The 26,836-nt window shown below is 40.4% G+C and overlaps 1 protein-coding gene across 1 annotated transcript in view; it reads left to right on the plus strand.

Moving 5' to 3' along the window:
- Positions 1-26,836, plus strand: part of hcn1 (hyperpolarization activated cyclic nucleotide-gated potassium channel 1) — a 172,211-nt gene that overhangs the window by 69,601 nt on the left and 75,774 nt on the right. Inside the window, exon 3 of the mRNA XM_014138939.3 lies at positions 4,506-4,667. Coding sequence (XP_013994414.2) covers positions 4,506-4,667 — 162 coding nt within the window. The remainder of the gene's footprint in view (positions 1-4,505; positions 4,668-26,836) is intronic.

Consider the following 26,836-nt stretch of genomic DNA (forward strand, 5'->3'; position numbering starts at 1 on the left):
TCTGAGACGCCTGTCTGATTCACACCTGTCTGATTCATGCCTGTCTGAGACACCTGTCTGAGTGGACTAATCCATTGTGTAGGCCTGTCTGAGTGGACTAATCCATTGTGGAGGCCTGTCTGAGTGGACTAATCCATAGTGGAGGCCTGTTTGAGTGGACTAATCCATTGCGGAGGCTGCAGGGATGACACACCAGTATCACCAGTAGTACATTTACCGTTAATTACCATAATATCTAATTACAATGTTTGTTACTGTCATTCCTGTTAATGTATTCAGTATATTATTATTACAGTCTTACCGTTGTCATTGTCTGATTGGACACGTTTCCAGCAGAGCGCACAACCTAGGATACACTTGTGAGAAAAAAGTTTAGGTTTATTTCCCTTTGCGAGGTGTCAATTTATTCATTGTCTTTTGTTTGTGTCGCACCTGTCAATGTGGAGTAAGGACGTGCACCTGATTACGCATAGAAGCAGGCCTAGGATACCTGGCCTGCGCTCAAATGTAGGCTTATAGATCACCTGATTTATAAACCTGCCCATTTGGGGATCTGATACTGTTTCTGATTGGCTTAACTCACCATCACTATGGAGCTTCTCAAAGTAATTTTTTATTCACCTACAACGTCAAGTAAACAAAGTCTGTTTTTACATCCAATGAGAATGATAATAGTTCCTCAACGTAGTCTATATGAAAAATCTTCCCAGCTCTCTCCCTTTCCATAATCACTCAGCATGAAAGAGGAAAATGTCATGCTCTGATCCAGTGGAAACATCATCAATTAGTCCAACCTGATTACTTCTTATCCCTTGTGCTAATGTGTATGTCTGTCCTGAGCTCACCGCCACGGAAACTCTGAGGGCCCAGAATATTTGAAGGGTTTGCAAGTTTGCTAGCAGGAGCTTTGGGACTAACCAGGCCATGTGTGGCCAATGTGATTTATAGGATATTTATATTAAAATCAGGATGTTTTCTACCTGCAGGTTGCAATGTTTTTATTTGTTGGCTTTATGTAGGCTATTTGTACATATTGGCAATGGCAATAGAAGTTAATTTTAGATTTGTATAATTTTCATTTAGATAGAATTGATTTTGACATTGATTATGAGATATGAAGACTTTATTATAAATTAAATGAAACTGTTCCACAAAAATGTGCATATGAAAATGGCACGCACATCAGAACTGGCAAGCACATCAGTAGAAATGGTAGGATAACTTGGCACTCTAAATGGAAAAAGGTTGCCGACTGCTGGTGTAGCCTATTACCAACAACTTCAGGAGCGTAACAGCAAAATCTGGAAGGCCAGCAGCTGCTGCCAGCTGGAGGAGGAGGAGGGTCAGGACGGGAACAGGGTTTCTTCTTCTGGTTAGGCTATATTGATCTCTGACTCCCTCTTTAGCAATCGATTGGTCGAAAGAACAGACGACTCTCGGTCGACCAAGATTGTTTTTAGTCGGGGACAGCTCTAACACCTCACACACATGGTTATGGGCGGTGTAGACCCCTGTACCATGTCAGATATAGAGTTGAAATGTATTCAATTTTGAGTTTTCATCCCTATATCACACTTTATAAATATCACAGAAGATTGAAATATAACAAAACCGTTTTGACCACTTTTCAGCTTGTTTTAAAAAGAATGATGTTTATTCATTAAGAAATTATGAAACATATTCCACCCATGAGGCCACTAAAAGGTGATTTTGGTCATTCGACTGCAGGAAAAGGGTGTATGCAACATAATTAGTATCGTGTCACTATCTTTTTTCTCTCAATCTTTCTTTTTCTGTTTATCTCTCTGGATCGGTGTCTGTCCCTGGATCTGTCTAGATCTTTCTCGCTAGATCTCTCTCTCTCTCTGTTTCTCTACATCTCAGTCTCTCTCTTACCTATTACAGACAGACTTTACAGTATGTTGCCTGTAGAAATAAATCTGGCAATGTTTTTTTTTACAGCCCAATTCATACAGTCTTATATTCGCCACATTCAGAGTGGAAGCAGGTGTGGGACGATGCGGATGGACGTCTATTTTAATAAATCCATCGCAAAGAAATCTATTATAAGACTAATAAAATGTATTTTCTAAATATTATAATGGGATACATTGAGTTTAATGATGTTACTGGTCTGTGCAGCCTATATGCTACATGGCTGTGACATGCACATGGAATCAATAGTTATTTCGTTCATTAAAACAGACAAGACACACTTCGGCTACATTTAAGTTACCCAAATATATTATAAAAATTGGATGACTTTGGGAGTTTCAGTAAGCAACAATTTGATGCCTTCAATTGCATTAGCCTACTTTATTCCAATATTTTTGAATCCACGAGTTCATCTGACTCTGGGGAAGTAGATAAATGGCCCCATTGCCAAAATCCCAAAGTATCCCTTTAACCCTCCACGGTTAACCCTCCACGGTTAACCCTCCACGGTTAACCCTCCACGGTTAACTCTCCACGGTTAACCCTCCACGGTTAACCCTCCACGGTTAACTCTCCACGGTTAACCCTCCACGGTTAACCCTCCACGGTTAACCCTCCACGGTTAACCCTCCACGGTAACCCTCCACGGTTAACCCTCCACAGTTAACCCTCCACAGTTAGTGTTAAACTGCTAGCATTAACAGTGAAATTGTTAAACTGCTAGTGTAAACAGTGAAATTGTTAAACTGCTAATGTTAACAGTGAAATTGTTAAACTGCTAGTGTTAACAGTGAAATTGTTAAACTGCTAGCGTTAACAGTTGAAGTGTTAAACTGCTAGTGTTAACAGTTGAAGTGTTAAACTGCTAGGGGGCACTATTTTCACGTCCGGATAAAAAGTGTGTCCAAAGTAAACTGCCTGCTACTCAGGCCCAAAAGCTAGGATATGCATATCATAGATTTGGATAGAAAACACTCTAAAGTTTCTAAAACTGTTATAATTATGTCTGTGAGTATAACAGAACTTATTTGGCAGGTGAAACCCCGAGGGCAAACCATCCAGGGAAAAAAAATAATTTGAGGTCTCTGTCTTTTCAATTGGTTTTCTATGGGGAACTAGATTTATGAGGGACCTGGTTGCAGTCTTTAGAAATTGGTTGATGTTTTTCCTTTGAGAAATGAAGAAGTAGCCCTTTCCTTTCTGAGTGTAGAGCCAAGTGGACTGTTTTGTTTGGGGCGCGTGACCTGGAGCTCGCTCCACATTCATTTTATCCGCTATTGAACACAGTTTATTCAGTTTACACAGTTTATTACATTTTATCGATTATTTATGTTAAAATACCTAAAGTTGGATTAGGAAAGTTGTTTGAAATGTTTGGATCAAGTTTACAGGTAATTTATTAGATACTTTGTAGTCATGTTGAGTTGGAACCGATGTATTTTCTGAATCAAACGCGCCAAATAAATGGACATTTTGGGGATATAGCGACAGAATTTATCGAACAAATGGACCATTTGTGATGTTTAATGGACATATTGGAGTGCCAACAGAAGAAGATCTTCAAAGGTAAGGCATGAATTATATCATTATTTATGACTTTTGTGTAGCACCTACCTAGTTGAAATCTGATTTTCATGTGTTGGTATGCTGGGCGCTGTCCTCAGATAATCGCATGGTTTGCTTTCGCCGTAAAGCCTTTTGAAATCTGACACTGCGGCTGGATTGTCAAGAAGTTAATCTTTAAACCGATGTATAACACTTGTATGATTTATGAATTATTATTATGAGTATTTCTGTTTTTGAATTTGGCGCGCTGCAATTTCACTGGGTGTTGTCAAATCAATCCCGTTAACGTGATTGGCGCGCGAAGGGATCCATAAGAGGTTGTTAAACTACTAGTGTTAACAGTAGAAATGTTAAACTGCTAGTGTTAACAGTGGGAGTGATAAGCATTGTGGACTCACTCTGTTAACTTGAAATAAACTCCTGTTTGATCATTACAAGCATTGAATATTATTATTGTGGCTAGTGCATTGGCTTGGCTATCTCCTCCTCTGTACTTACAGTACACCCTCTAGGTACAGAATCAACCTTGTTTTCTTGCCCTTTACTGTGTTCAGTTTGGTTTTGTACTATGTCTATGTGAAATGATGAATACCCGAACATCTGTGAATTCACTTTTTTTTGCTGTGAATTGATTGAAAGTCTGGTGGCCATAATGTCTGCAGCTCTCCTCTCTACTACTGCTCTTCAAAATACACATTTTTGGATAGTTATAGCGTGCTGGCAGCACTATAAAACCAAGGTTGCTCAGTTGTAGGATACTGAGGTTCAGGACGGCAACTTAATTCCTTTCAATAATGAGTAATGATGACGACGTGTTTCGGAGCAAGCATCTTCATCAGACCACTATTGATCAAGCATCTTTGCCAGAGCACTATTGATATTGGGATCCTCTGTTCTTTCTCAATCTGTTTCCCAGATTGTCCATAGTTGTAGCATTCCAGAAATTAATTTTTTGGAATTCAGATCAACCTAATTTGTTTTTCCATTGTTCTCTCTCTCCCCAGATCTTCCATATGACCTATGACCTGGCCAGTGCTGTGGTAAGAATATTTAATCTGATAGGGATGATGCTACTGCTGTGCCACTGGGACGGTTGTCTGCAGTTCCTGGTCCCACTCCTACAAGATTTCCCTCAAGATTGTTGGGTGTCGCTAAACGGTATGGTTGTAAGTATTATACCCTTTTTACATCTTGTTTGTTTGTTTCAACATTTGGAAATATTAAAGGTATTAAATGGGCTGAAACAGGACATCCTTGCTTTTAACCCATGTTGAGGTTGACTGTGTTGTACTACAAGGGAGCATAGAAGGCCAGCCATCATTCTGAAACGATTATGACATATTGTTCCTATTGTTAAACCATGTACAGTGCATTCGGAAAGTATTCAGACCCCTTCCCTTTTTCCACATTTTGTTAAGTTACAGTCTTATTCCAAAATGGATAAAATAAATAAAATGTATTCAGACCCTTTGCTATGAGATTCGAAGTTGAGCTCAGGCGCTCAGGTGCAACCTGTTTCCATTGATCATCCTTGAGATGTTTGTACAACTTGATTGGAGTCCACCTGTGGTAAATTCCATTGATTGGACATGATTTGAAAAGACACACACCTGTCTATATAAGGTCTCGCAGTTGACAGTGCATGTCAGAGAAAAAACAAGCCATGAGGTCGAAGGCATTGTCTGTAGAGCTCCGAGACAGGATTGTGTTGAGGCACAGATCTGGGGAAGGGTACCAAAAAATGTTGCAGCATTGAAGGTCCCCAAGAATACAGTGACCTCCATCATTCTTAAATGTAAGAAGTTTGGAACCACCAAGACTCTTCCTAGAGCTGGCTGACCGGCCCAACTGAGCAATCGGGGGAGAAGGGCCTTGGTCAGGGAGGTGAACGAGAACCCGATGGTCACTCTGACAGAGCTCCAGAGTTCCTCTGTGGAGATGGGAGAATCTTCAAGAAGGACAACCATCTCTGCAGCACTCCACCAATCAGGCTTTTATGGTAGAGTTGCCAGACGGAAGCCACTCCTCAGTGAAATGCCTTCGGAGCTACATAAATGGTTTATCATACACTGCAGTTGAAGAACAATGGGAAAGTACTTCTGCTTTGAAATTTGATAAACTTGTAATCCCGCTTTTGAGAAAATGGTACTTGAATGTTTTGGAACTGGAGAGCTCTTCTTTGTCTACACCTATTCAGCATCGTTCACACACTCTTAAGCCTCAGCCCCACCCATGTCTTTAAGGATTCACGTGAAGCCATGTGTTGAACAGACTGAGGAAGGTAGTGTAGTAAACAACCAATGATTTCAAGACTAAAGTGGTGAAAGTAGTAGACTACAAAGAAGGAAAAACTCCAGGTAAAAAATACACTTTATCTAGTCCACTTCATCTATTCCACTTTATCTAGTCCTTGGCCTATATCAAAATTTGCCTTTGGTGCAGGTCGTGTTGTTTTTCACTTTACTGTCTCTGGTAAACACACACTATATCAAATCAAATCAAAGTTTATTTGTCACATGCACAGGATACAGAACTTGTAAACGGTACAGTGAAATGGTTACTTGCATATTTGCATAGTACTGCACTCTTAGGCCTCACTCCCCCCTATCTGAGATATCTACTGCAGCTCTCATCCTCCACATACAACACTCTTCATTCGAAGACTCAATCATGGACAGTTGTGGCTGCTTTGTGTGATGTATTGTTGTCTCTACCTTCTTGCCCTTTGTGCTGTTGTCTGTGCCCAATAATGTTTGTACCATGTTTTGTGCTGCTACCATGTAGTGTTGCTACCATGTTGTTGTCATGTTGTGTTGCTACCATGCTGTGTTGTCATGTATTGATGCCATGCTATCTTGTTGTCTTAGGTCTCTCTTTATGTATTGTTGTGTTGTCTCTCTTGTCATGATGTGTGTTTTGTCCTATATTTGTCACGGGCGTCGTAAGGAGTGGACCAAAATGCAGCGGGTATATTGATCATCTTCTTTACTTTATTAAAGAGAAGACACTTAAACAAAACAAACGACGAAAACAGACCAGTAAGGTGCACAGACTATACTTGGAACAACCACCCACAAACACAAGTGAAAAACGAACACACTTAAATATGGCCTCCAATTAGAGACAACGACAACCAGCTGCCTCTAATTGGAGGTCATTGAAAAACACAACATAGAAATAGAAAACTACAATAAACATAGAAATAGAAAATATAGAACATAAATCAAAAACCCCGAAACACACAAAACAAACACCCCCTGCCACGCCCTGACCAAACTACAATAACAAATAACCCATTTTACTGGTCAGGACGTGACAATACCACCCCCCAAAGGTGCAGACCCCAAATGCACCTCAAAACAAAAACCCCACAAAATTAACCCCAAACTTCATGGGAGGGAAGGGAGGGTGGCCACGGCTCCCGTGCTTCACCCCCCCCAAATCTTCCAACTATGGAGGTGGCTCTGGCTCCAGCCTTAGTCCCCATTCTAACATGCCCACCCCCGCTGAAGGCTCAGGGCTGTAGACCACTGCTGAAGACTCTGGGCTGAGGTGCGTCGGTGGAGACCTCGGGCTGAGGTTCGTCGCTGGAGACCTCGGGCTGAGGTGCGTCGCTGGAGACCTCGGGCTGAGGTTCGTCGCTGGAGACCTCGGGCTGAGGTGAGTCGCTGGAGACCTCGGGCTGTTGGCCATCGCTGGAGACCTCGGGCTGTGGGCCGTCTCTGCAGGCTCCGGACTGTGGGCCTTCTCTGCAGGCTCCGGACTGCGGGCCGTCTCTGCAGGCTCCGGGCTGTAGGCCGTCTCTGCCGGTTCCGGACTGTAGGCCGTCTCTGACGGTTCCGGACTGTAGGACATCGCCGGAAGCTCTGGACGGGGAACTGTCGCCGGAAGCTCTGGACGGGGAACTCTCGCCGGAAGCTCTGGACGGGGAACCGTCGCCGGAAGCTCTGGACTGGGACCGCACTGAAGGCCTGATGCGTGAAGCTGGCTTTGGAGGCGCCAGACTATTGACACGCACCTCAGGGCTAGTGCGAGGAGCAGGAACAGGACGTACTGGACTGGGCAGGCGTACTAGAGGCCTGATGCGTGGGGCTGGCTTTGGAGGCGCCAAAACAGTAACACGCACCACAGGGCTAGTGCGAGGAGCAGGAACAGGATACACTGGGTCTTGAAGATGCACTGGAGGTCTGGAGCGCACAGCCTGCACAACCCGTCCTGGCTAAGTTGTCACTGTAGCCCTGCACGGGCGGAGTGCTGGCGCAGGGTAGTCTGGGCCTAGGAGATGCACTGGTGGCCAGATATGCTGAGCAGGCATACTCCTTCCTAGCTGGATGCCCACTCTAGCACGGCACTTGTGGGGGGCTGGTATCGACCGCACCGGACTGTGCGTGCGGATGGGCGAGACGGTGCACACTTCCGCATAGCACGGTGCTCTCCACGCCAAACGCTCCCCATAATAAGCATGGGGAGTTGGCTCAGGTCTATTGCCTGACTTACCCCAACTCCCCGTGTGCCCCCCCCCAAAAATGTTTTGGGGCTGCCTCCTCACCTCCTGAAATGGAGGATATAATGCCTCATACCTTCATCGTTCTGCCTTTGCTGCCTCAAATTCCTCCTTCGGTCGCCGATACTCCCCAGCCTGCCTCCAAGGTCCCTTTCAATCTAATATTTCCTCCCATGTCCACGACTCCAAATATTTATCTTGCTGCTCCTTCTTCCGCTGCTTGGTCCTCTTTTGATGGGTGGTTCTGTCACGGGCGTCGTAAGGAGTGGACCAAAATGCAGCGGGTATATTGATCATCTTCTTTACTTTATTAAAGAGAAGACACTTAAACAAAACAAACGACGAAAACAGACCAGTAAGGTGCACAGACTATACTAGGAACAAACACCCACAAACACAAGTGAAAAACGAACACACTTAAATATGGCCTCCAATTAGAGACAACGACAACCAGCTGCCTCTAATTGGAGGTCATTGAAAAACACAACATAGAAATAGAAAACTACAATAAACATAGAAATAGAAAATATAGAACATAAATCAAAAACCCCGAAACACACAAAACAAACATCCCCTGCCACGCCCTGACCAAACTACAATAACAAATATAACCCTTTTACTGGTCAGGACGTGACAATATTTATATATATATATAAAAATAAATAAAAATCCCAGCCCCCATCCCCGCAGGAGGCCTTTTGCCTTTTGGTAGGCCGTAATTGTAAATAAGAATTTGTTCTTAACTGACTTGCCTAGTTAAATAAAGGTTAAATGAAAAAATGTAAAAACAGTAGTAATTTTAAAAATAGAAAGTGCCCAGATATTTTTCTTTTTTAAAATAATTATTAGATGATGGACACACTTGTCTAAATTGATGGGTCATGTGAAAGAAATGCTAGAACCAGCCCCTCAGCCACAATAATAATATTCAACATCTGGATGGGTCACTATTGTTTTTACACGTATTCACATGTTCATGAAAAACAATAGACGGCAGTAATCACTCCAAGACACACCTGGCTAACTTGATGGGTCATGTAATCATCTGGTAAAGTAGAGTATTTAGTTTAGATATGTAGCTAGCTAGCTAGCTAAACAATGAACCATAATCCCAACTCATACAGTACAAATGGATTGTTATAATTAGCCAACATGCTTGAAATTCTGTAGTATGAATCTGAAGGTAGCTTATGCTAACCAACTAGGTTCAATGTTAGCTAGCTAGCTAACATTAGGCTACAACTAGCAATGCAAATGAATTTCTGAGATACAAATAATATTACTACACAGATCACACACTTAACATTAGCTAGCGAGCCAGAAAGCTAACGTTCACTAGCTAGCTAACAGTATGCATAAACTTGTAATGAAAATGACTTTCTGACAAAATTAGAAACATATAATATCTGAAAATGTAGCTAGAGTCTTACCCGTATACATGGTTGAACGTTTCACGGCAGACTGGAACCCCTTTAACTAAGTAAGACGTCCCGTGTTGGTTCCGTTTTGTTTGTAGCTACAGTTTGTTTGGCCCGTTGTGTCACGTCACTCCAGTTCACACTGACCATGTGTAGTAAGTAGTCAATCACAACTTTTCCCCACTTATCTTTTGTCATTAGCGCCTGTTAAATTCAGGGCAGCAATGTTGTTGAGAGCAGTATCAACACTTTTGCAGTTCTCCATTGCTAACGTTATATCTTTCAAAAAAGCAGCGGTAGCAAGGATTATCGACACATACTGAGCAGCTAATTTTTCAGACAAAAGCGTGCCACATGGCAGACCAATCCAAACTCATATCTCAGCCAATCGTGGCTAGTGGGAAGGTTCCTGTCTTTTTCCGTGGCTAAACCAACTAGGCTCGCAATTTTACAATTTTATTCGGGTTTTAAAGATGGCATACAAATGTGTTATTAAGGCACATGAAAGTTCACATGTTCCAGAAGGCATTTCTGCTAAAAACGTATTATGATAAAAACACAAATAAATACTTTCAAATGCCTCTCCTGTGAAGTAGTGATGTACGACATATGCCGAGCTTCCTGAAACAAGTCACAATCTGATGGTTGTTTGTTACACCAATAATCTTGGGACAGTAGTAATCCCTATCACTTGTGCAGGGGGACATTTTCTAGTGTCCTTTCTCCCAGAGATTAGATTTTTAAACCATGAGGCAAAGATTAAAGGACACTTTAATGGACAGGGGCAAATCTCTACTTTATTAGATATTTTTCTTGCGTTCTGTAGCTTATCATTGTATTACATAACAGGGGAAGAGAGATGACTGCACAGATTTACGCAATGTTTTCCTTTTTTTAAGCAGCACTAGTGGGCTTAATCAAAGTTAGAGGTACTCATTGTGCTTAATCATGTGTGATTTACAAACATTCTCTGTACATGATCGACTCTATATATTCTATACATTATATGTAACTATTATTATGGGTTTAAACATACAGAGATCACAGAGACTGTTTACAGTAAATGCTGCTCTATAAGTGGAAGACGTTTTTATTCCTTTAAAAAAATAAGAGACTCTTTACTGAAGTGGTAGAAGTAATTAAAGAGTAACTGCCACTAAAAAACAACTTCTAAATTAGAAAACAGCCTATGTGGCATCGATGAGTTAGAAACATTTATTCTACTAGCAAAATGTACTACCAAGTGTAAATAGGATAACTGGGTTTTGTGAGACTTGTGGTCGTGACTTCATCACATTGTAAATGAAGGTTGGGTTTGTTTCAACCCTGCCCACATGCCCACATCAATCATCAATTAGGAGTGCAGTCCTATGGGGCTAGTTAGGGACCATCAGTAAATTACACAATGTACATGGGACAATATGTACCATTTCCAAAAGCTCCTAATTTCAATGACTCGAAAACCTCAAACCAACTATAAATAGTAGAAATTTGTATTTATTTAACCAAGAAGACATTCTCATTTACTGCAACAACCTGGGGAATAGTTTCAGGGGATAAATGAGCCAATTGTAAGCTGGGGATGATTAGGTGGCCATGATGGTATGAGTGCCAGATTGGGAATTTAGCCAGGACACCGGGCTTAACACCCCTACTCTTACAATAAGTGCAATGGGATCTTTAATAATCTCAGAGGGTCAGGACACCCATTTTAACATCCCATCCAAAAGACAGCACCCTACACAGGGTCCCAATCACAGCCCTGGGATATTTTTTTTTTTTTTTTAGACCAGAGGAAAGAGTGCCTCCTACTGGCCCTCCAACACCACTATTCAGCAGCATCTGGTCTCCCATCCAGGGACTGACCAGGACCAACCCTGCTTAGCTTCAGAAGCAAGCCAGCAGTGGGATGCAGGGTGGTAATGCTGCTGGCTAATGAATTGGATGAAATTTACAAATATTTACAAATATTAAAAGCATTTCATGAGAAAAACTAAAAGGTGTCATAACAGGTAGAACTGAGCAATTTCTCCTTACATGGGTGTCACAGTGTAGGTTCCGTCCCTCTCTTCGCCCCAACCTGGGCTCGAACCAGGGACCCTTGCACACATCAACAACTGACACCCCGCGAAGCATCGTTACCCATCGCACCACAAAATCCGCGGCCCTTGCAACGCAAGGGGAAACCCTACTTCAAGTCTCAGAGCGAGTGACGTCACTGATTGAAACGCTATTAGTGCGCACCACCGCTAACTAACTAGCCATTTCACATCAGTTACATGGGCCAGCTGTAAAGTCGAAATTGGCTATATTGTAAAAATTCCTGAAAATGAAAATTAGCTATTTGTTCTTAATTTAAGGTTATGGTTAGCAGTGTGGTTAACTTTAGGGTTAAGGTTAGGGTTACGTTTAAAATCAGATATTATGACTTTGTTGCTGTGCCAGGTAGTGACCACTATGCAGAGCTGTTTGTGTAGCACGTTGTGTAATTTATTGACAGTCCTTAACTAGCCCGGAGATAGGCTTTCCAAAGTCAAACCAAGTTAGTCCTTGTCGCAAACCAGCCAGCTGAAGCGAATTGGTGAAATAATTTGGCTAAATTACATAGGTAGACAGTAATAAATAATAATATATAGGTGGATAATAATATACAGGTAGATATAATAGATAATAATATACAGGTAGATAATAATATATAATGGTATATAGGTGGATAATAATATACAGGTAGTTAATAATATATAATAATATACATGTAGATAATAATATATAATAATATACAGGTAGATAATAATATATAATAATATACAAGTATATAATATATAACAATATACAGGTAGATAATAATGTACAGGTAGATAATAATATATAATAATATACAGGTAGATATTAATATATAATTATATACAGGTAGATATAATATATAATTACATACAGGTAGATATAATATATAACAATATACAGGTAGATAATAATACACAGGTAGATATAATATATAATAGTATACAGGTATATAATATATATTAATATACAGGTATATAATATATAATAATATACAGTGAGATAATAATATACAGGTAGAAATAATATACAATTAAATATAGGTAGATATAATATATCATTATATACAAGTAATAATAATAATATATAATAATATACAGGTAGATCATAATATACAGGTAGATAATAATATATAATAATATACAGGTAGATAATAATATACAATAATATGCAGGTTGATAATAATATACAGGATTATAATAATATACAGGTAGATGATAATATATAATAATATACAGGTGGATAATAATATACAGGTAGATAATAATATATAATAATATACAGGTTGATAATAATATACAGGATTATAATAATATACAGATAGATAATAATATATGATAATATACAGGTGGATAATAATAAATAATAATATACAGGCAGATATAATAATATACAGGTTGATAATAATATACAGGATTATAATAGTATACAGGTAGATGATACTATATAATAATATACAGGTAGATAATAATATATAATAATATGCAGGTTGATAATAATATACAGGTAGATAATAATACATAATAATATACAGGTAGATATAATAATATACAGGTAGATGATACTATATAATAATATACAGGTAGATAATAATATATAATAATATGCAGGTTGATAATAATATACAGGTAGATAATAATACATAATAATATACAGGTAGATATAATAATATACAGGTTGATAATAATATATAATAATATACAGGTAGATAATAATATATAATAATATGCAGGTTGATAATAATATACAGGTAGATAATAATACATAATAATATACAGGTAGATATAATAATATACAGGTTGATAATAATATATAATAATATACAGATAGATAATAATATATGATAATATACAGGTTGATAATAATATATAATAATATACAGGTAGATATAATAATATACAGGTTGATAATAATATACAGGATTATAATAATATACAGATAGATAATAATATATGATAATATACAGGTAGATATTAATATATAATATTATACAGGTAGATATAATAATGTACAGGTTGATAATAATATATAATAATATACAGGTAGATATATAATATATAATTACATACTGGTAGATATAATATAAAATAATATACAGGTATATAATATATAATAATATACAGGATTCTAATAATATACAGGTTGATATAATACATCATAATATACAGGTAGATAATAATATACAGGTAGATAGTAATATACAGGTAGATACTAATATACAGGTAGATAGTAATATATAATAATGTACAGGTTGATATAATACATCATAATATACAGGTAGATAATAATATACAGGTAGATAGTAATATATAATAATGTACAGGTTGATATAATACATCATAATATACAGGTATATAATAATATACAGGTAGATAGTAATATATAATAATGTACAGGTTGATATAATACATCATAATATACAGGTAGATAGTAATTTATATAATAATGTACAGGATGATATAATACATCATAATATACAGGTAGATAATAATATACAGGTAGATAGTAATATATAATAATGTACAGGTAGCTAATAATATACAGGTAGATAGTAATATACAGGTAGATTATAATATACAGGTAGATTATAATATACAGGTAGATAGTAATATATAATAATGTACAGGTTGATATAATGCATCATAATATACTGGTAGATAATATTATACAGGTAGATAGTAATATACAGGTAGATAATAATATACAGGTAGATAATAATATATAATAATGTACAGGTAGATAATACTATACAGGTAGAGAGTAATATACAGGTAGATAATAATATACAGGTACATAATAATATATAATAATGTACAGGTAGATAATAATATACAGGTAGATAGTAATATATAAAAAGGTACAGGTAGATAATAATATACAGGTAGATAGTAATATACAGGTAGATAATAATATACAGGTAGATAGTAATATATAATAATGTACAGGTTGATATAATACATCATAATATACAGGTAGATAATAATATTTAATAATATACAGGTAGATAATAATATACAGGCATATAATATATAATAATATACAGGTAGATAATACTATACAGGTAGATAATAATATATAATAATATACAGGTAGATAATAATATATAATTATATACAGGTAGATATAATAATTACATAGAGGTAGATATAATATATAACAATATACAGGTAGATAATATTACACAGGTAGATATAATATATAATAATATACAGGTAGGTAATAATATATAATAATTTTTCAGGTATATAATATGTATTAAAACACAGGTGTATAATATATATTAATATACAGGTAGATAATAATATACAGGTAGATAATAATATATAATAATATACAGGTAGATAATAATAGGTAATAATTTACAGGTATATAATTTATAATAATATACAGGTATATAATATATAATAATATACAGGATTATAAATATATACAGGTAGATAATAATTTATAATAATCTACAGGTAGATAATAATACATAGGTAGATATAATATATAATACTATACAGGTATATAATATATAATAATATAGAGGAAGATAGTAATATATAATAATATACAGATGGGTAATAATATACAGGTAGATAATAATATATAATACAATACAGGTAGTTAATAATATATAATAATATACATGTAGATAATAATATATAATAATATACCGGTATATAATATATAATAACATACAGGTATATAATATATTAATAATATATAATAATTTGCAGGTAGATAACAATATATATTAACATATAGGAAGATAATAATGTATAATAACATGTAGGTAGATAATAATATATAATACTATACAGGTAGATAATAGTATATAATAACATATAGGAAGAGAATAATATATAATAACATACAGCAAGATATAATATATAATAATAAGCAGGTATATAATAATATATATTAACATATAGGAAGATAATAATATATAATAACGTATTAATTCAGCAAAAAAATAAACATCCTCTCACTGTCAACAGCGTTGATTTTCAGCTAACTTACCATGTGTAACTATTTGTATAAACATAACAAGATTTAACAACTGAGACATAAACTGAACAAGTTCCTCCTTCTCATGGACTGCACCAGATTTGCCAGTTCTTGCTGTGAGATGTTACCACACTCTTCCACCAAGGCACCTGCAAGTTCATGGACATTTCTGGGGGGAATGGCCCTAGCCCTCACCCTCCGATCCAACAGGTCCCAGACTTGCTCAATGGGATGGAGATCCGGGCTCTTCGCTGGCCATGGCAGAACACTGACATTCCTGTCTTGCAGGAAATCATGCACAGATCATGCAGATCATGCAGAACGAGCAGTATGGCTGGTGGCATTGTCATGCTGGAGGGTCATGTCAGGATGAGCCTGCAGGAAGGGTACCACATGAGGGAGGAGGATGTCTTCCCTGTAACGCACAGCGTTGAGATTGCCTGCAATGACAAGAAGCTCAATCCGATGTTGCTGTGACACACCGCCCCAGACCATGACGGACCCTCCACCTCCAAATCAATCCCGCTCCAGAGTACAGGCCTCGGTGTAACGCTCATTCCTTCGACGATAAACGCAAATCCGACCATCACCCCTGGCGAGACAAAAACGCGACTCTTCAGTGAAGAGCACCTTTTGCCAGTCCTGTCTGGTCCAGCGGCGGTGGGTTTGTGCCCATAGGCGACGCTGTTGCCGGTGGTGTCTGGTGAGGACCTGCCTTACAACAGGCTTACAAGCCCTCAGTCCAGCCTCTCTCGGCCTATTGCGGACAGTCTGAGCACTGATGGAGGGATTGTGCGTTCCTGGTGTAACTCGGGCAGTTGTTGTTGCCATCCTGTACCTGTCCCGCAGGTGTGATGTTCGGACGTACCGATCCTGTGCAGGTGTTGTTACACGTGGTCTGCCACGGTGAGGACGATCAGCTGTCCATCCTGTCTCCATGTGTCTTAGGCGTCTCACAGTGCAGACTTTGTAATTTATTGCCCTGGACACATCTGTAGTCCTCATGCTCCTTGCAGCATGTCTAAGGCACGTTCACTCAGATGAGCATGGACCCTGGGCATCATTCTTTTGGTGTTTTTCAGAGTCAGTAGAAAGGCCTCTTTAGTGTCCTAAGTTTTCATTACTGTGACCTTAATTGCCTACTGTCTGTAAGCTATTATTGTCTTAACGACCGTTCCACAGGTGCATGTTCATTAATTGTTTATGGTTCATTGAACTTGCATTGGAAACAGTGTTTAAACCCATTACAATGAAGATCTGTGAAGTTATTTGGATTTTTACAAATTATCTTTGAAAGACAGGGTCCTGAAAAAAGAGCATATCTTTTAGGTTTAGGTATATTTACAGTTGAAATCGGATGTTTACATACACCTTAGCCAAATACATTTAAAGTCAGTTTTTCACAATTCCTGACATTTAATCCTAGTAAAAATCCCCTGTTTTAGGTCAGTTAGGATCACCACTTTATTTGAAGAATGTGAAATGTCACAATAATTGTAGAGAGAATGATTTATTTCAGCTTTTATATCTTTCATCACATTCCCAGTGGGTCAGAAGTTTACATACACTCAATTAGTATTTGGTAGCATTGCCTTTACATTGTTTAACTTGGGTCAAACGGTTCAGGTAGCCTTCCACAAGCTTCCCACAATAAATTGGGTGAATTGTGGCCCACTCCTCCTGACGGAGCTGGTGTAAGTGAGTTAGGTTTGTAGGCCTCCTTGCTCGCACACACTTTTTCAGTTCTGCCCACACATTTTCTATAGGACTGAGGTCAGGGCTTTGTGATGGCCACTCCAATACCTTGACTTTGTTGTCCTTAAGCCATTTTGCCACAACTTTGGAAGTATGCTTGGGGTCATTGTCCATTTGGAAGACCCATTTGCGACCAAGCTTTAACTTCCTGACTGATGTCTTAAGATGTTGCTTCAATATATCCACATAATTTTCCTGCCTCATGATGCCATCTATTTTGTGAAGTGCACCAGTCCCTCCTGCAGCAAAGCACCCCCGCAACATGATGCTGCCACCCCTGTGCTTCACGGTTGGGATGGTGTTCTTCGGCTTGCAAGCCTCCCCCTTTTTCCTCAAAACATAACGATGGTCATTATGGCCAAACAGTTCTATTTTTGTTTCATCAGACCAGAGGAAATTTCTCCAAAAAGTACAATCTTTGTCCCCATGTGCAGTTGCAAACCACAGTCTGGCTTTTTTATGGCGGTTTTGGAGCAGCGGCCTTTCAGGTTATGTCGATATAGGACTCATTTTACTGTGGATATAGATACTTTTGTACCTGTTTCCTCCAGCATCTTCACAAGGTCCTTTGCTGTTGTTCTGGGAATGATTTGCACTTTTCACACCAAAGTACGTTAATCTTTAGGAGACAGAACTTGTTTCCTTCCTGAGCGGTATTGTTTGTACAGATGAACGTGGTACCTTCAGGCGTTTGGAAATTCCTCCCAAGGATGAACCAGACTTGTGGTCTACAATTTTTTTCTAAGGTCAGTGGCACTGAGTTTGAAGGTAGGCCTTGAAATACATCCACAGGTACACCTCCAATTGACTTAAACGCCCTGACCTACTCTACCACAGAAAATAACTACTTACTATGGTCAGGATGTGACAACAGGTAGATTATAATAAGTAAATGTACAATAAATTATAGATTCAGATGCAGTCCTGAAGGAAAGGGGGAACAGTTTGGGTCTTGGACTTGGTTAGTTCCCTTGATCTTTGAGGTAAATAGATTTTGTGTCAGCCAAGATTCAGAGATGAAGCTGAAATCCGTTTAAAGTGTTGCAATGTTTGCTCAGGAGAAAGTCTCCAGAACCCATTTTGTTGGGTCGGGCTAGGCGGGCTAAAGATCTTTCTTAATTTAGCTGCTGAAATGGCACTCCCCTAAAGAGCTACTACTTCAATACGGCTGAGCAGTGAGCGTCCCAAATGACACCCTATCCCTTATAGAGTGCACTACTTTTTTTTAAAGTAGTGCACTATATAGGGAATAGGATGCAATATGGGAAGCACCCTTGTGCTTCAATACCGTTGAGCAGAGACCCTATGGGCCACAGGATCTAAACTGTTTATGTGCAACTTGATGTAGAGGGTTTGAGTTCCCAAACGTGATTAAAATTCCATCAATAACAATCTCGCCCTGTAGCTCCCATCATGCTTAATGTAATTGTTATGAAAAGTTTAAAGATGAGCTGTAGCGCTAATGTGCATTTGGGTGAAGTGAAGTTTTCTTGGTTTGGTGCCAGACAGGTGATTGGTTGCAAACAACAACAAAAAACACATATTTTAAATTAAACAACAATGCCGGCGTGCTCTAATATATAGTCTCTCTCTCTCTCTCTCCTCTCTCTCTCGCTCTCTCTCTCTCTCCCTCTCTCCCTCTCTCTGCCTCTCTCTCTCTCTCTCTCTCTCTCTCTCTCTCTCTCTCTCCTCTCCCTCTCTCTCTCTCTGCCTCTCTCTCTCTCTCTCTCTCTCTCTCTCTCCCTCTCTCTCCCTCTCCCTCCCTCTACACTATAACGGAGGTCAAAAGCCTCTGGTTGCCCATTTCAAATGGATGAGATGAAGTTGGAAATTGCCCCCTTGGGGTCTTGATTGTTAATGTTTGCCCTGGGTTCTTGCCCTTCTCTTTTTTCAACCGGACAGAAATATCTGTGATATGGCGTACACACAGACTGGTCCTAGTCAGTGCACTGGAGGTTCATAGTGTCAACACTTTTCAGCCTCACAACTGCCAACACCTCGCTCTACTGTACTGTCAGGCAACAGGGAAACTTACCTAAACCCAGTCTAATAAATCTGGCATGTCTTTTTTTAGTCTGTAAAGATTTATCAAAATGATATCATCCTCCCTCCTACAGTAGGTGTTTGTTGTCATGGGGTTTCATATGTAATCAGACAAATAACCTCTTCTCCTATGAAACATAAAAGAAGGGGTTATTTATCTAACATAATTCGTCTAATTCTGTATGACAAATTTAAAACCAAATGTTCCTTTTGATACAATAGAAGCCCTAGCTGCATCCAAATGTTCCTTTTAATACAATAGAAGCCCTAGCTGCATCCACATGTTCCTTTTAATACAATAGAAGCCCTAGCTGCATCCAAATGTTTTTTAATCATGATCCTTAAAGGAAAACTCCACTCAAAAACAACATTTGTCATCATTTTGGGACTGTATCAGTAGATTAATGACAAAAATACCAAAATATAGTTTTTGAGTGGATGTTTCCTTTCATGATGAATCTTTCTTTGGTGACAGGATTCAATCTCATCCACTCGTGTGTATTGAATCAATCTCATCCACTCATCCAGTCTGCTGTTGAATAATCTACAATCGATAACACTCTGCTCTGGGAATGCATTATAATTTCCCCTTCACAGAGATCAATGCTGATGAAAAACGAACTTAAAGACTTGTTTGCAGCACTTGTTTTCCCTTTAGGGCAGTGAGTCTCCAGGGGTTTGGCTTAGTTACCGAGCTGTTCTTTTTTTTTGTAAGGTACAGGGTGAGGGCCTCAGAGAGAACCAATAGGGAGGTAGGGGATATGTGGCTGTAGATGTGAGTCACTTTGAACCAGCCACGGTCTAGTATTACTCACTCTTATTACTCTGTATCTCTGCACAGCCACTGATAGGGACGTAGGCAGTGCTTGACTTGGGCAGAGGCTCACCGGAACTGAGTACCGGTACCTCAAATGTTCTACTGCTTGAGTTCCTGCACTTCAATATAAACAGTACAGGCACTCAAAATTAGTGCCTGGCGCCTGTTTTCAGTCCAAGTCAAGTATTGGATGTAGGGAACCTGGAGATGAAGGTGTGAGACTGAAGGCCAGCCCCATTTGAACTGTCAGGTGACATAGAACCATCCCTCTTCTCTCGTATCACTGTATTATTCAGGTGAACAATACAGCTGTGTCACTGCAGAGGCACAGACACACATGGACCCTTAGTCAGTATAAAAACGGCATTTAAATTCTGCCAAATCTAGGCCATGTGTTTGTGTAGATATCGCTCCACGGTGACAAAAAACAATATCGTGCTTCTACATCTGCATTGCTTGCTATTTGGGATTTTAGGCTGGGTTTCTGTATAGCACTTTGTGACATCGGCTGATGTAAAAAGGGCTTTATAAATACATTTGATTGATTGATATATCAACTCCATATTAGGGTCTACAGTTGAAGTCGGAAGTTTACATACACTTAGGTTGGAGTCATTAAAACTCATTTTTCAACCTCTCCACATATTTATTGTTAACAAACTATAGTTTTGGCAAGTCGGTTAGGACATCTACTTTGTGCATGACACAAGTAATTTTTCCAAGAATTGTTTACAGACAGATTAATTCACTTATAATTCACTGTATCACAATTCCAGTGGGTCAGAAGTTTACATACACTAAGTTGACTGTGCCTTTAAAAAGCTTGGAAAATTCTAGAAAATGATGTCATGGCTTTAGAAGCTTCTGTTAGGCGAATTGACATAATTTGAGTCAATTGGAGGTGTACCTGAGGATGTATTTCAAGGCCTACCTTCAAACTCAGTTCCTCTTTGCTTGACATCATGGGAAAATCAAAAGAAATCAGTCAAGACCTTAGAAAAAAATTGTAGACCTCCACAAGTCTGGTTTTTCCTTGGGAGCAATTTCCAAACGCCTGAAGGTACCACGTTCATCTGTACAAACAATACCGCTCAGGAAGGAAACGCGTTCTGTCTCCTAGAGATGAACGTACTTTGGTGTGAAAAGTGCATATCAATCCCAGAACAACAGCAAAGGACCTTGTGAAGATGCTGGAGGACATAACCTGAAAGGCCGCTCAGCAAGGAAGAAGCCACTGCTCCAAAACCGCCATAAAAAAGTCAGACTGTGGTTTGCAACTGCACATGGGGACAAAGATCGTACTTTTTGGAGAAATGTCCTCTGGTCTGATGAAACAAAAATAGAACTGTTTGGCCATAATGACCACCATTATGTTTGTAGGAAAAGGGGGAGGCTTGCAAGCCGAAGAACACCATCCCAACCGTGAAGCATGGGGGTGGCGGCATCATGTTGTGGGGGTGCTTTGCTGCAGGAGGGACTGGTGCACTTCACAGAATAGATGGGATCATGAGGCAGGAAAATGATGTGGATATATTGAAGTAACATCTCAAGACATCAGTCAGGAAGTTAAAGCTTGGTCGCAAATGGGTCTTCCAAATAGACAATGACCCCCAAGCATACTTCCAAAGTTGTGGCAAAATGGCTTAAGGACAACAAAGTCAAGGTATTGGAGTGGCCATCACAAAGCCCTGATCTCAATCCTATAGAACATTTGTGGGCAGAAGTGAAAAAGCATGTGCGAGCAAGGAGGCCTATAAATCTGACTCAGTTTCACCAGCTCTGTCAGGAGGAATGGGCCAATCTTCACCCAACTTATTGTGGGAAGCTTGTGGAAGGCTACCTGAACCGTTTGACCCAAGTTAAACAATGTAAAGGCAATGCTACCAAATACTAATTGAGTGAATGTAAACATCTGACCCACTGGGAATGTGATGGTGACATATCACATTCTTAAAATAAAGTGGTGATCCTAACTGACCTAAGACAGGGAATTTTTACTAGGATTTAATGTCAGGAATTGTGAAAAACTGAGTTTAAATGTATTTGGTAAAGGTGTATGTAAACTTCCGACTTCAATTGTACATCGCGTTATGCCCTGTCAGACTATAGCATATTTTTGGTTTATTCACTCTCTTCATCAGTGAGGAGAATAGTGCTTGTTGTTGCTAGAACAGAGCTTCTCCTCTCCTGTAGACTCTATACTCAGGGCCAGCCTTAGCCACTAAGCCACGTTAGGGGCCTTAAAAAACGAAACATAAATAGATTAGCAATTAACAAAATCTCACTTAGGGCCCCCAAAAGGGTTGGTCCTGCCTAGGCTAGATATTATATGGCGTACTGCTAACAGAGGTACAGACAGATCCACAGTGAAAACCTCAGACTAGGTCTGACGTTCTTGTTCCCAGTCTGTTCAGGACACATTTGTGTTTTAACCAAAGATTTTCATAATAATGGCTCACATTTTATTGTCTTTATTGTCAATGCCTGGCTGGCCCTGCTCTGCCTGCGTTCTGCCTCACGACGCAATTCTGGGAGCACATTTTTGGCAGCCTTACAAAATGGTGCCCTGTATGAGTACAATTCCTTGCGCTTGCTTGTACTTTTGTGATTACTGCTTACTCCAGTAATCTGACAACTTCCTCCTTTTCGGGAGTTCTGACAACCAAGAACAGCCAGGTATAAATATAGGTATAGATGCTTACTCCAGTAGTCCAACTCAAACTTCCTCTTCTTCTCACAAGTCTGACAGAGGACTTCTAGAATAGTCTAGGTATAAATACTTCATTCCATGCTGGCCCTGTCACAGTGACAGCCAGTGAAGTGTGATCACAGCATCATCAAGCCCCCCAGCTCCCGTTTGAGCTCTCCTGTTGAAGGAATATTTTAATCTGGCCAGATATGGATTGGACGTCAATACTTTTCTTTCTTTCTGTTGTAAACACTGCTGGGTGAATGGTGTGCTGGGTTGTAGATACTGCTGTGTGAATGGTGTGCTGTGTTGTAGATACTGCTGTGTGAATGGTGTGCTGTGTTGTAGATACTGCTGTGTGAATGGTGTGCTGTGTTGTAGATACTGCTGGGCGAACGGTGTGCTGTGGTGTAGATACTGCTGTGTGAATGGTGTGCTGTGTTGTAGATACTGCTGGGTGAATGGTGTGCTGTGTTGTACATCCTGCTGGGTGAATGGTGTGCTGTGTTGTAGATACTGCTGGGCGAATGGTGTGCTGTGTTGTACATCCTGCTAGGGTGAATGGTGTGCTGTTTTGTAGATACTGCTGTGTGAATGGTGTGCTGTGTTGTAGATACTGCTGGGTGAATGGTGTGCTGTGTTGTAGATACTGCTGTGTGAATGGTGTGCTGTGTTGTACATACTGCTGGGTGAATGGTGTGCTGTGTTGTACATACTGCTGTGTGAATGGTGTGCTGTGTTGTAGATACTGCTGGGCGAACGGTGTGCTGTGTTGTACATACTGCTGGGTGAATGGTGTGCTGTGTTGTACATACTGCTGGGTGAATGGTGTGCTGTGTTGTAGATACTGCTGGGTGAATGGTGTGCTGTGTTGTACATACTGCTGGGTGAATGGTGTGCTGTGTTGTACATACTGCTGGGTGAATGGTGTGCTGTGTTGTACATACTGCTGGGTGAATGGTGTGCTGTGTTGTACATACTGCTGGGTGAATGGTGTGCTGTGTTGTAGATACTGCTGGGTGAATGGTGTGCTGTGTTGTAGATACTGCTGGGTGAATGGTGTGCTGTGTTGTACATACTGCTGGGTGAATGGTGTGCTGTGTTGTACATACTGCTGGGTGAATGGTGTGCTGTGTTGTAGATACTGCTGGGTGAATGGTGTGCTGTGTTGTAGATACTGCTGGGTGAATGGTGTGCTATGTTGTAGATACTGCTGGGTGAATGGTGTGCTGTGTTGTACATACTGCTGGGTGAATGGTGTGCTGTGTTGTAGATACTGCTGGGTGAATGGTGTGCTGTGTTGTAGATACTGCTGGGTGAATGGTGTGCTGTGTTGTACATACTGCTGGGTGAATGGTGTGCTGTGTTGTAGATACTGCTGGGTGAATGGTGTGCTGTGTTGTACATACTGCTGGGTGAATGGTGTGCTGTATTGTAGATTATGCTGGGTGAATGGTGTGCTGTGTTGTACATACTGCTGGGTGAACGGTGTGTCAGACCTGGGTTCAAATAGTATTGATATCTTTCAAATTCTTTGAGCGTTTGCTCTAGCCTGCCTGGAGTGTTTTATTGGTCCATTAAGTCAGGCAAGCTCAATCAAGCCCAAATAAAGTATCTACGATTATTTTAAATAGTATTTAAACCCAGGTCTGAGGTGCGGTATGCAGCTTGGTGGACGATGCGGTGTGTTGTAGATACTGCTGAGTGGTAGCGTACAGAGTATAGGCTGATTATCTTCATGACTAATGGGCTTTAGAGTAGCTTCTTGTGAAGCTGCATTTCCCAATCAGTGGACGAGATAATGGAGCCGTCATCCGACTGGTGGCTACAGCAGAGGGGGTAGCGTTCTGACATTCAAACATGGCTGTCCAGAGATCCACAGAGCAAGACCAGACCCAAGACCAGGCCAGAATCTGTATGAGTATTTAGTGCTGATCTCGGATCAGTTTAGCCTTTTAGATCATAATGAATAACATTACGTGAACTTGGGCAGCTTGATCCTAGATCAGCACTCCTACTCTAAGACGCTTGGTGAATACAGGCCCTGACTAGAGCTCTGAGTATGACACCCAAGCCAGGGTACCAGCTGTTCAGTCTCAGAGTCCTCCTTCTACCCCTATCCCCTGGAGGAGGAGACCCATTAGTCAGGCATCCTTGATAGTGCTGATGATTCCCCTGTCCTCCTCAAGACACCACTCCTCTCATGCATTACAATTCATCTCTCTCTCTGTCTGTGTGAAATATGATTTCATAATTATTTTTTCTCTCCAGTGGATCAATTCCTTAGACATGTATTTATTTTCTCTTTTGTGTGGAAACCTTGCGAATGGATGTAACTTCCGGTGGTGTTGAATAGTCTAGTCCAGACGTCAGAGGATTGATGAAGGGAGTTTAAGGAGGGGATGTGTGGGTGGAGGTGAGATGGAGGGATGGAGAAAGGTGGGGAGGGAGGGAGCAGGCTCATTTGAATTTTAATAGCAGAGTGTACTGAGGATATGTTGTGAGGATTAATGCCTCCTGAGAAGGCTGGGTAGCCCATGCATATCCCTCCCTCTTTCCATCCCTCCCTCCCTCCATCCTTCCATCCACTCAACTCAAACATACTGACTGGCCTCTCTCTCTCTCCCTCTATTCGTCCTTGGTGATCCCATCTGTAGTGCATGCATTCTATGCATAGTCACTTCACCCCCACCTACATGTACAAATGACCTCAACTAACCTGTACCCCAGCACACTGACTCTGTACCAGTACCCCCCTGTATATAGCCTCCACATTGACTCTGTACCAGTACCCCCCTGTATATAGTCTCCACATTGACTCTGTACAGGTACCCCCTGTATATAGCCTCCACACTGACTCTGTACCAGTACCCCCTGTATATAGCCTCCACATTGACTCTGTACAGGTACCCCCTGTATATAGTCTCCACATTGACTCTGTACCGGTACCCCCTGTATATAGCCTCCACACTGACTCTGTACCGGTACCCCCTGTATATAGCCTCCACACTGACTCTGTACCGGTACCCCCTGTATATAGCCTCCACACTGACTCGCTACCGGTACCCGCCTGTATATAGTCTCCACATTGACTCTGTACCGGTACCCCCTGTATATAGCCTCCACATTGACTCTGTACAGGTACCCCTGTATATAGCCTCCACACTGACTCTGTACCGCTACCCCCTGTATATAGCCTCCACATTGACTCTGTACCGGTACCCCCTGTATATAGCCTCCACATTGACTCTGTACAGGTACCCCCTGTATATAGCCTCCACATTGGCTCTGTACAGGTACCCCCGTATATAGCCTCCACATTGACTCTGTACAGGTACCCCCTGTATATAGCCTCCACATTGACTCTGTACGGGTACCCACTGTATATATCCTCCACATTGACTCTGTACAGGTACCCCCGTATATAGCCTCCACATTGACTCTGTACAGGTACCCCCTGTATATAGCCTCCACATTGGCTCTGTACAGGTACCCCCTGTATATAGTCTCCACATTGACTCTGTACCGGTACCCCCCTGTATATAGTCTCCACATTGACTCTGTACTGGTACCCCCTGTATATAGTCTCCACATTGACTCTGTACCGGTACCCCCCTGTATATAGTCTCCACATTGACTCTGTACTGGTACCCCCTGTATATAGCCTCCACATTGACTCTGTACAGGTACCCCCTGTATATAGCCTCCACATTGACTCTGTACTGGTACCCCCTGTATATAGCCTCCACATTGACTCTGTACAGGTACCCCCTGTATATAGCCTCCACATTGACTCTGTACCGGTACCCCCTGTATATAGCCTCCACATTGACTCTGTACTGGTACCCCCTGTATATAGCCTCCACATTGACTCTGTACAGGTACCCCCTGTATATAGCCTCCACATTGACTCTGTACTGGTACCCCCTGTATATAGCCTCCACATTGACTCTGTACAGGTACCCCCTGTATATAGCCTCCACATTGACTCTGTACCGGTACCCCCTGTATATAGCCTCCACATTGACTCTGTACAGGTACCCCCTGTATATAGC

Source organism: Salmo salar, chromosome 13 (genome assembly GCF_965601325.2).
Source record: "Salmo salar chromosome 13, fSalSal1, whole genome shotgun sequence".
Classification (NCBI taxonomy): domain Eukaryota; kingdom Metazoa; phylum Chordata; class Actinopteri; order Salmoniformes; family Salmonidae; genus Salmo; species Salmo salar.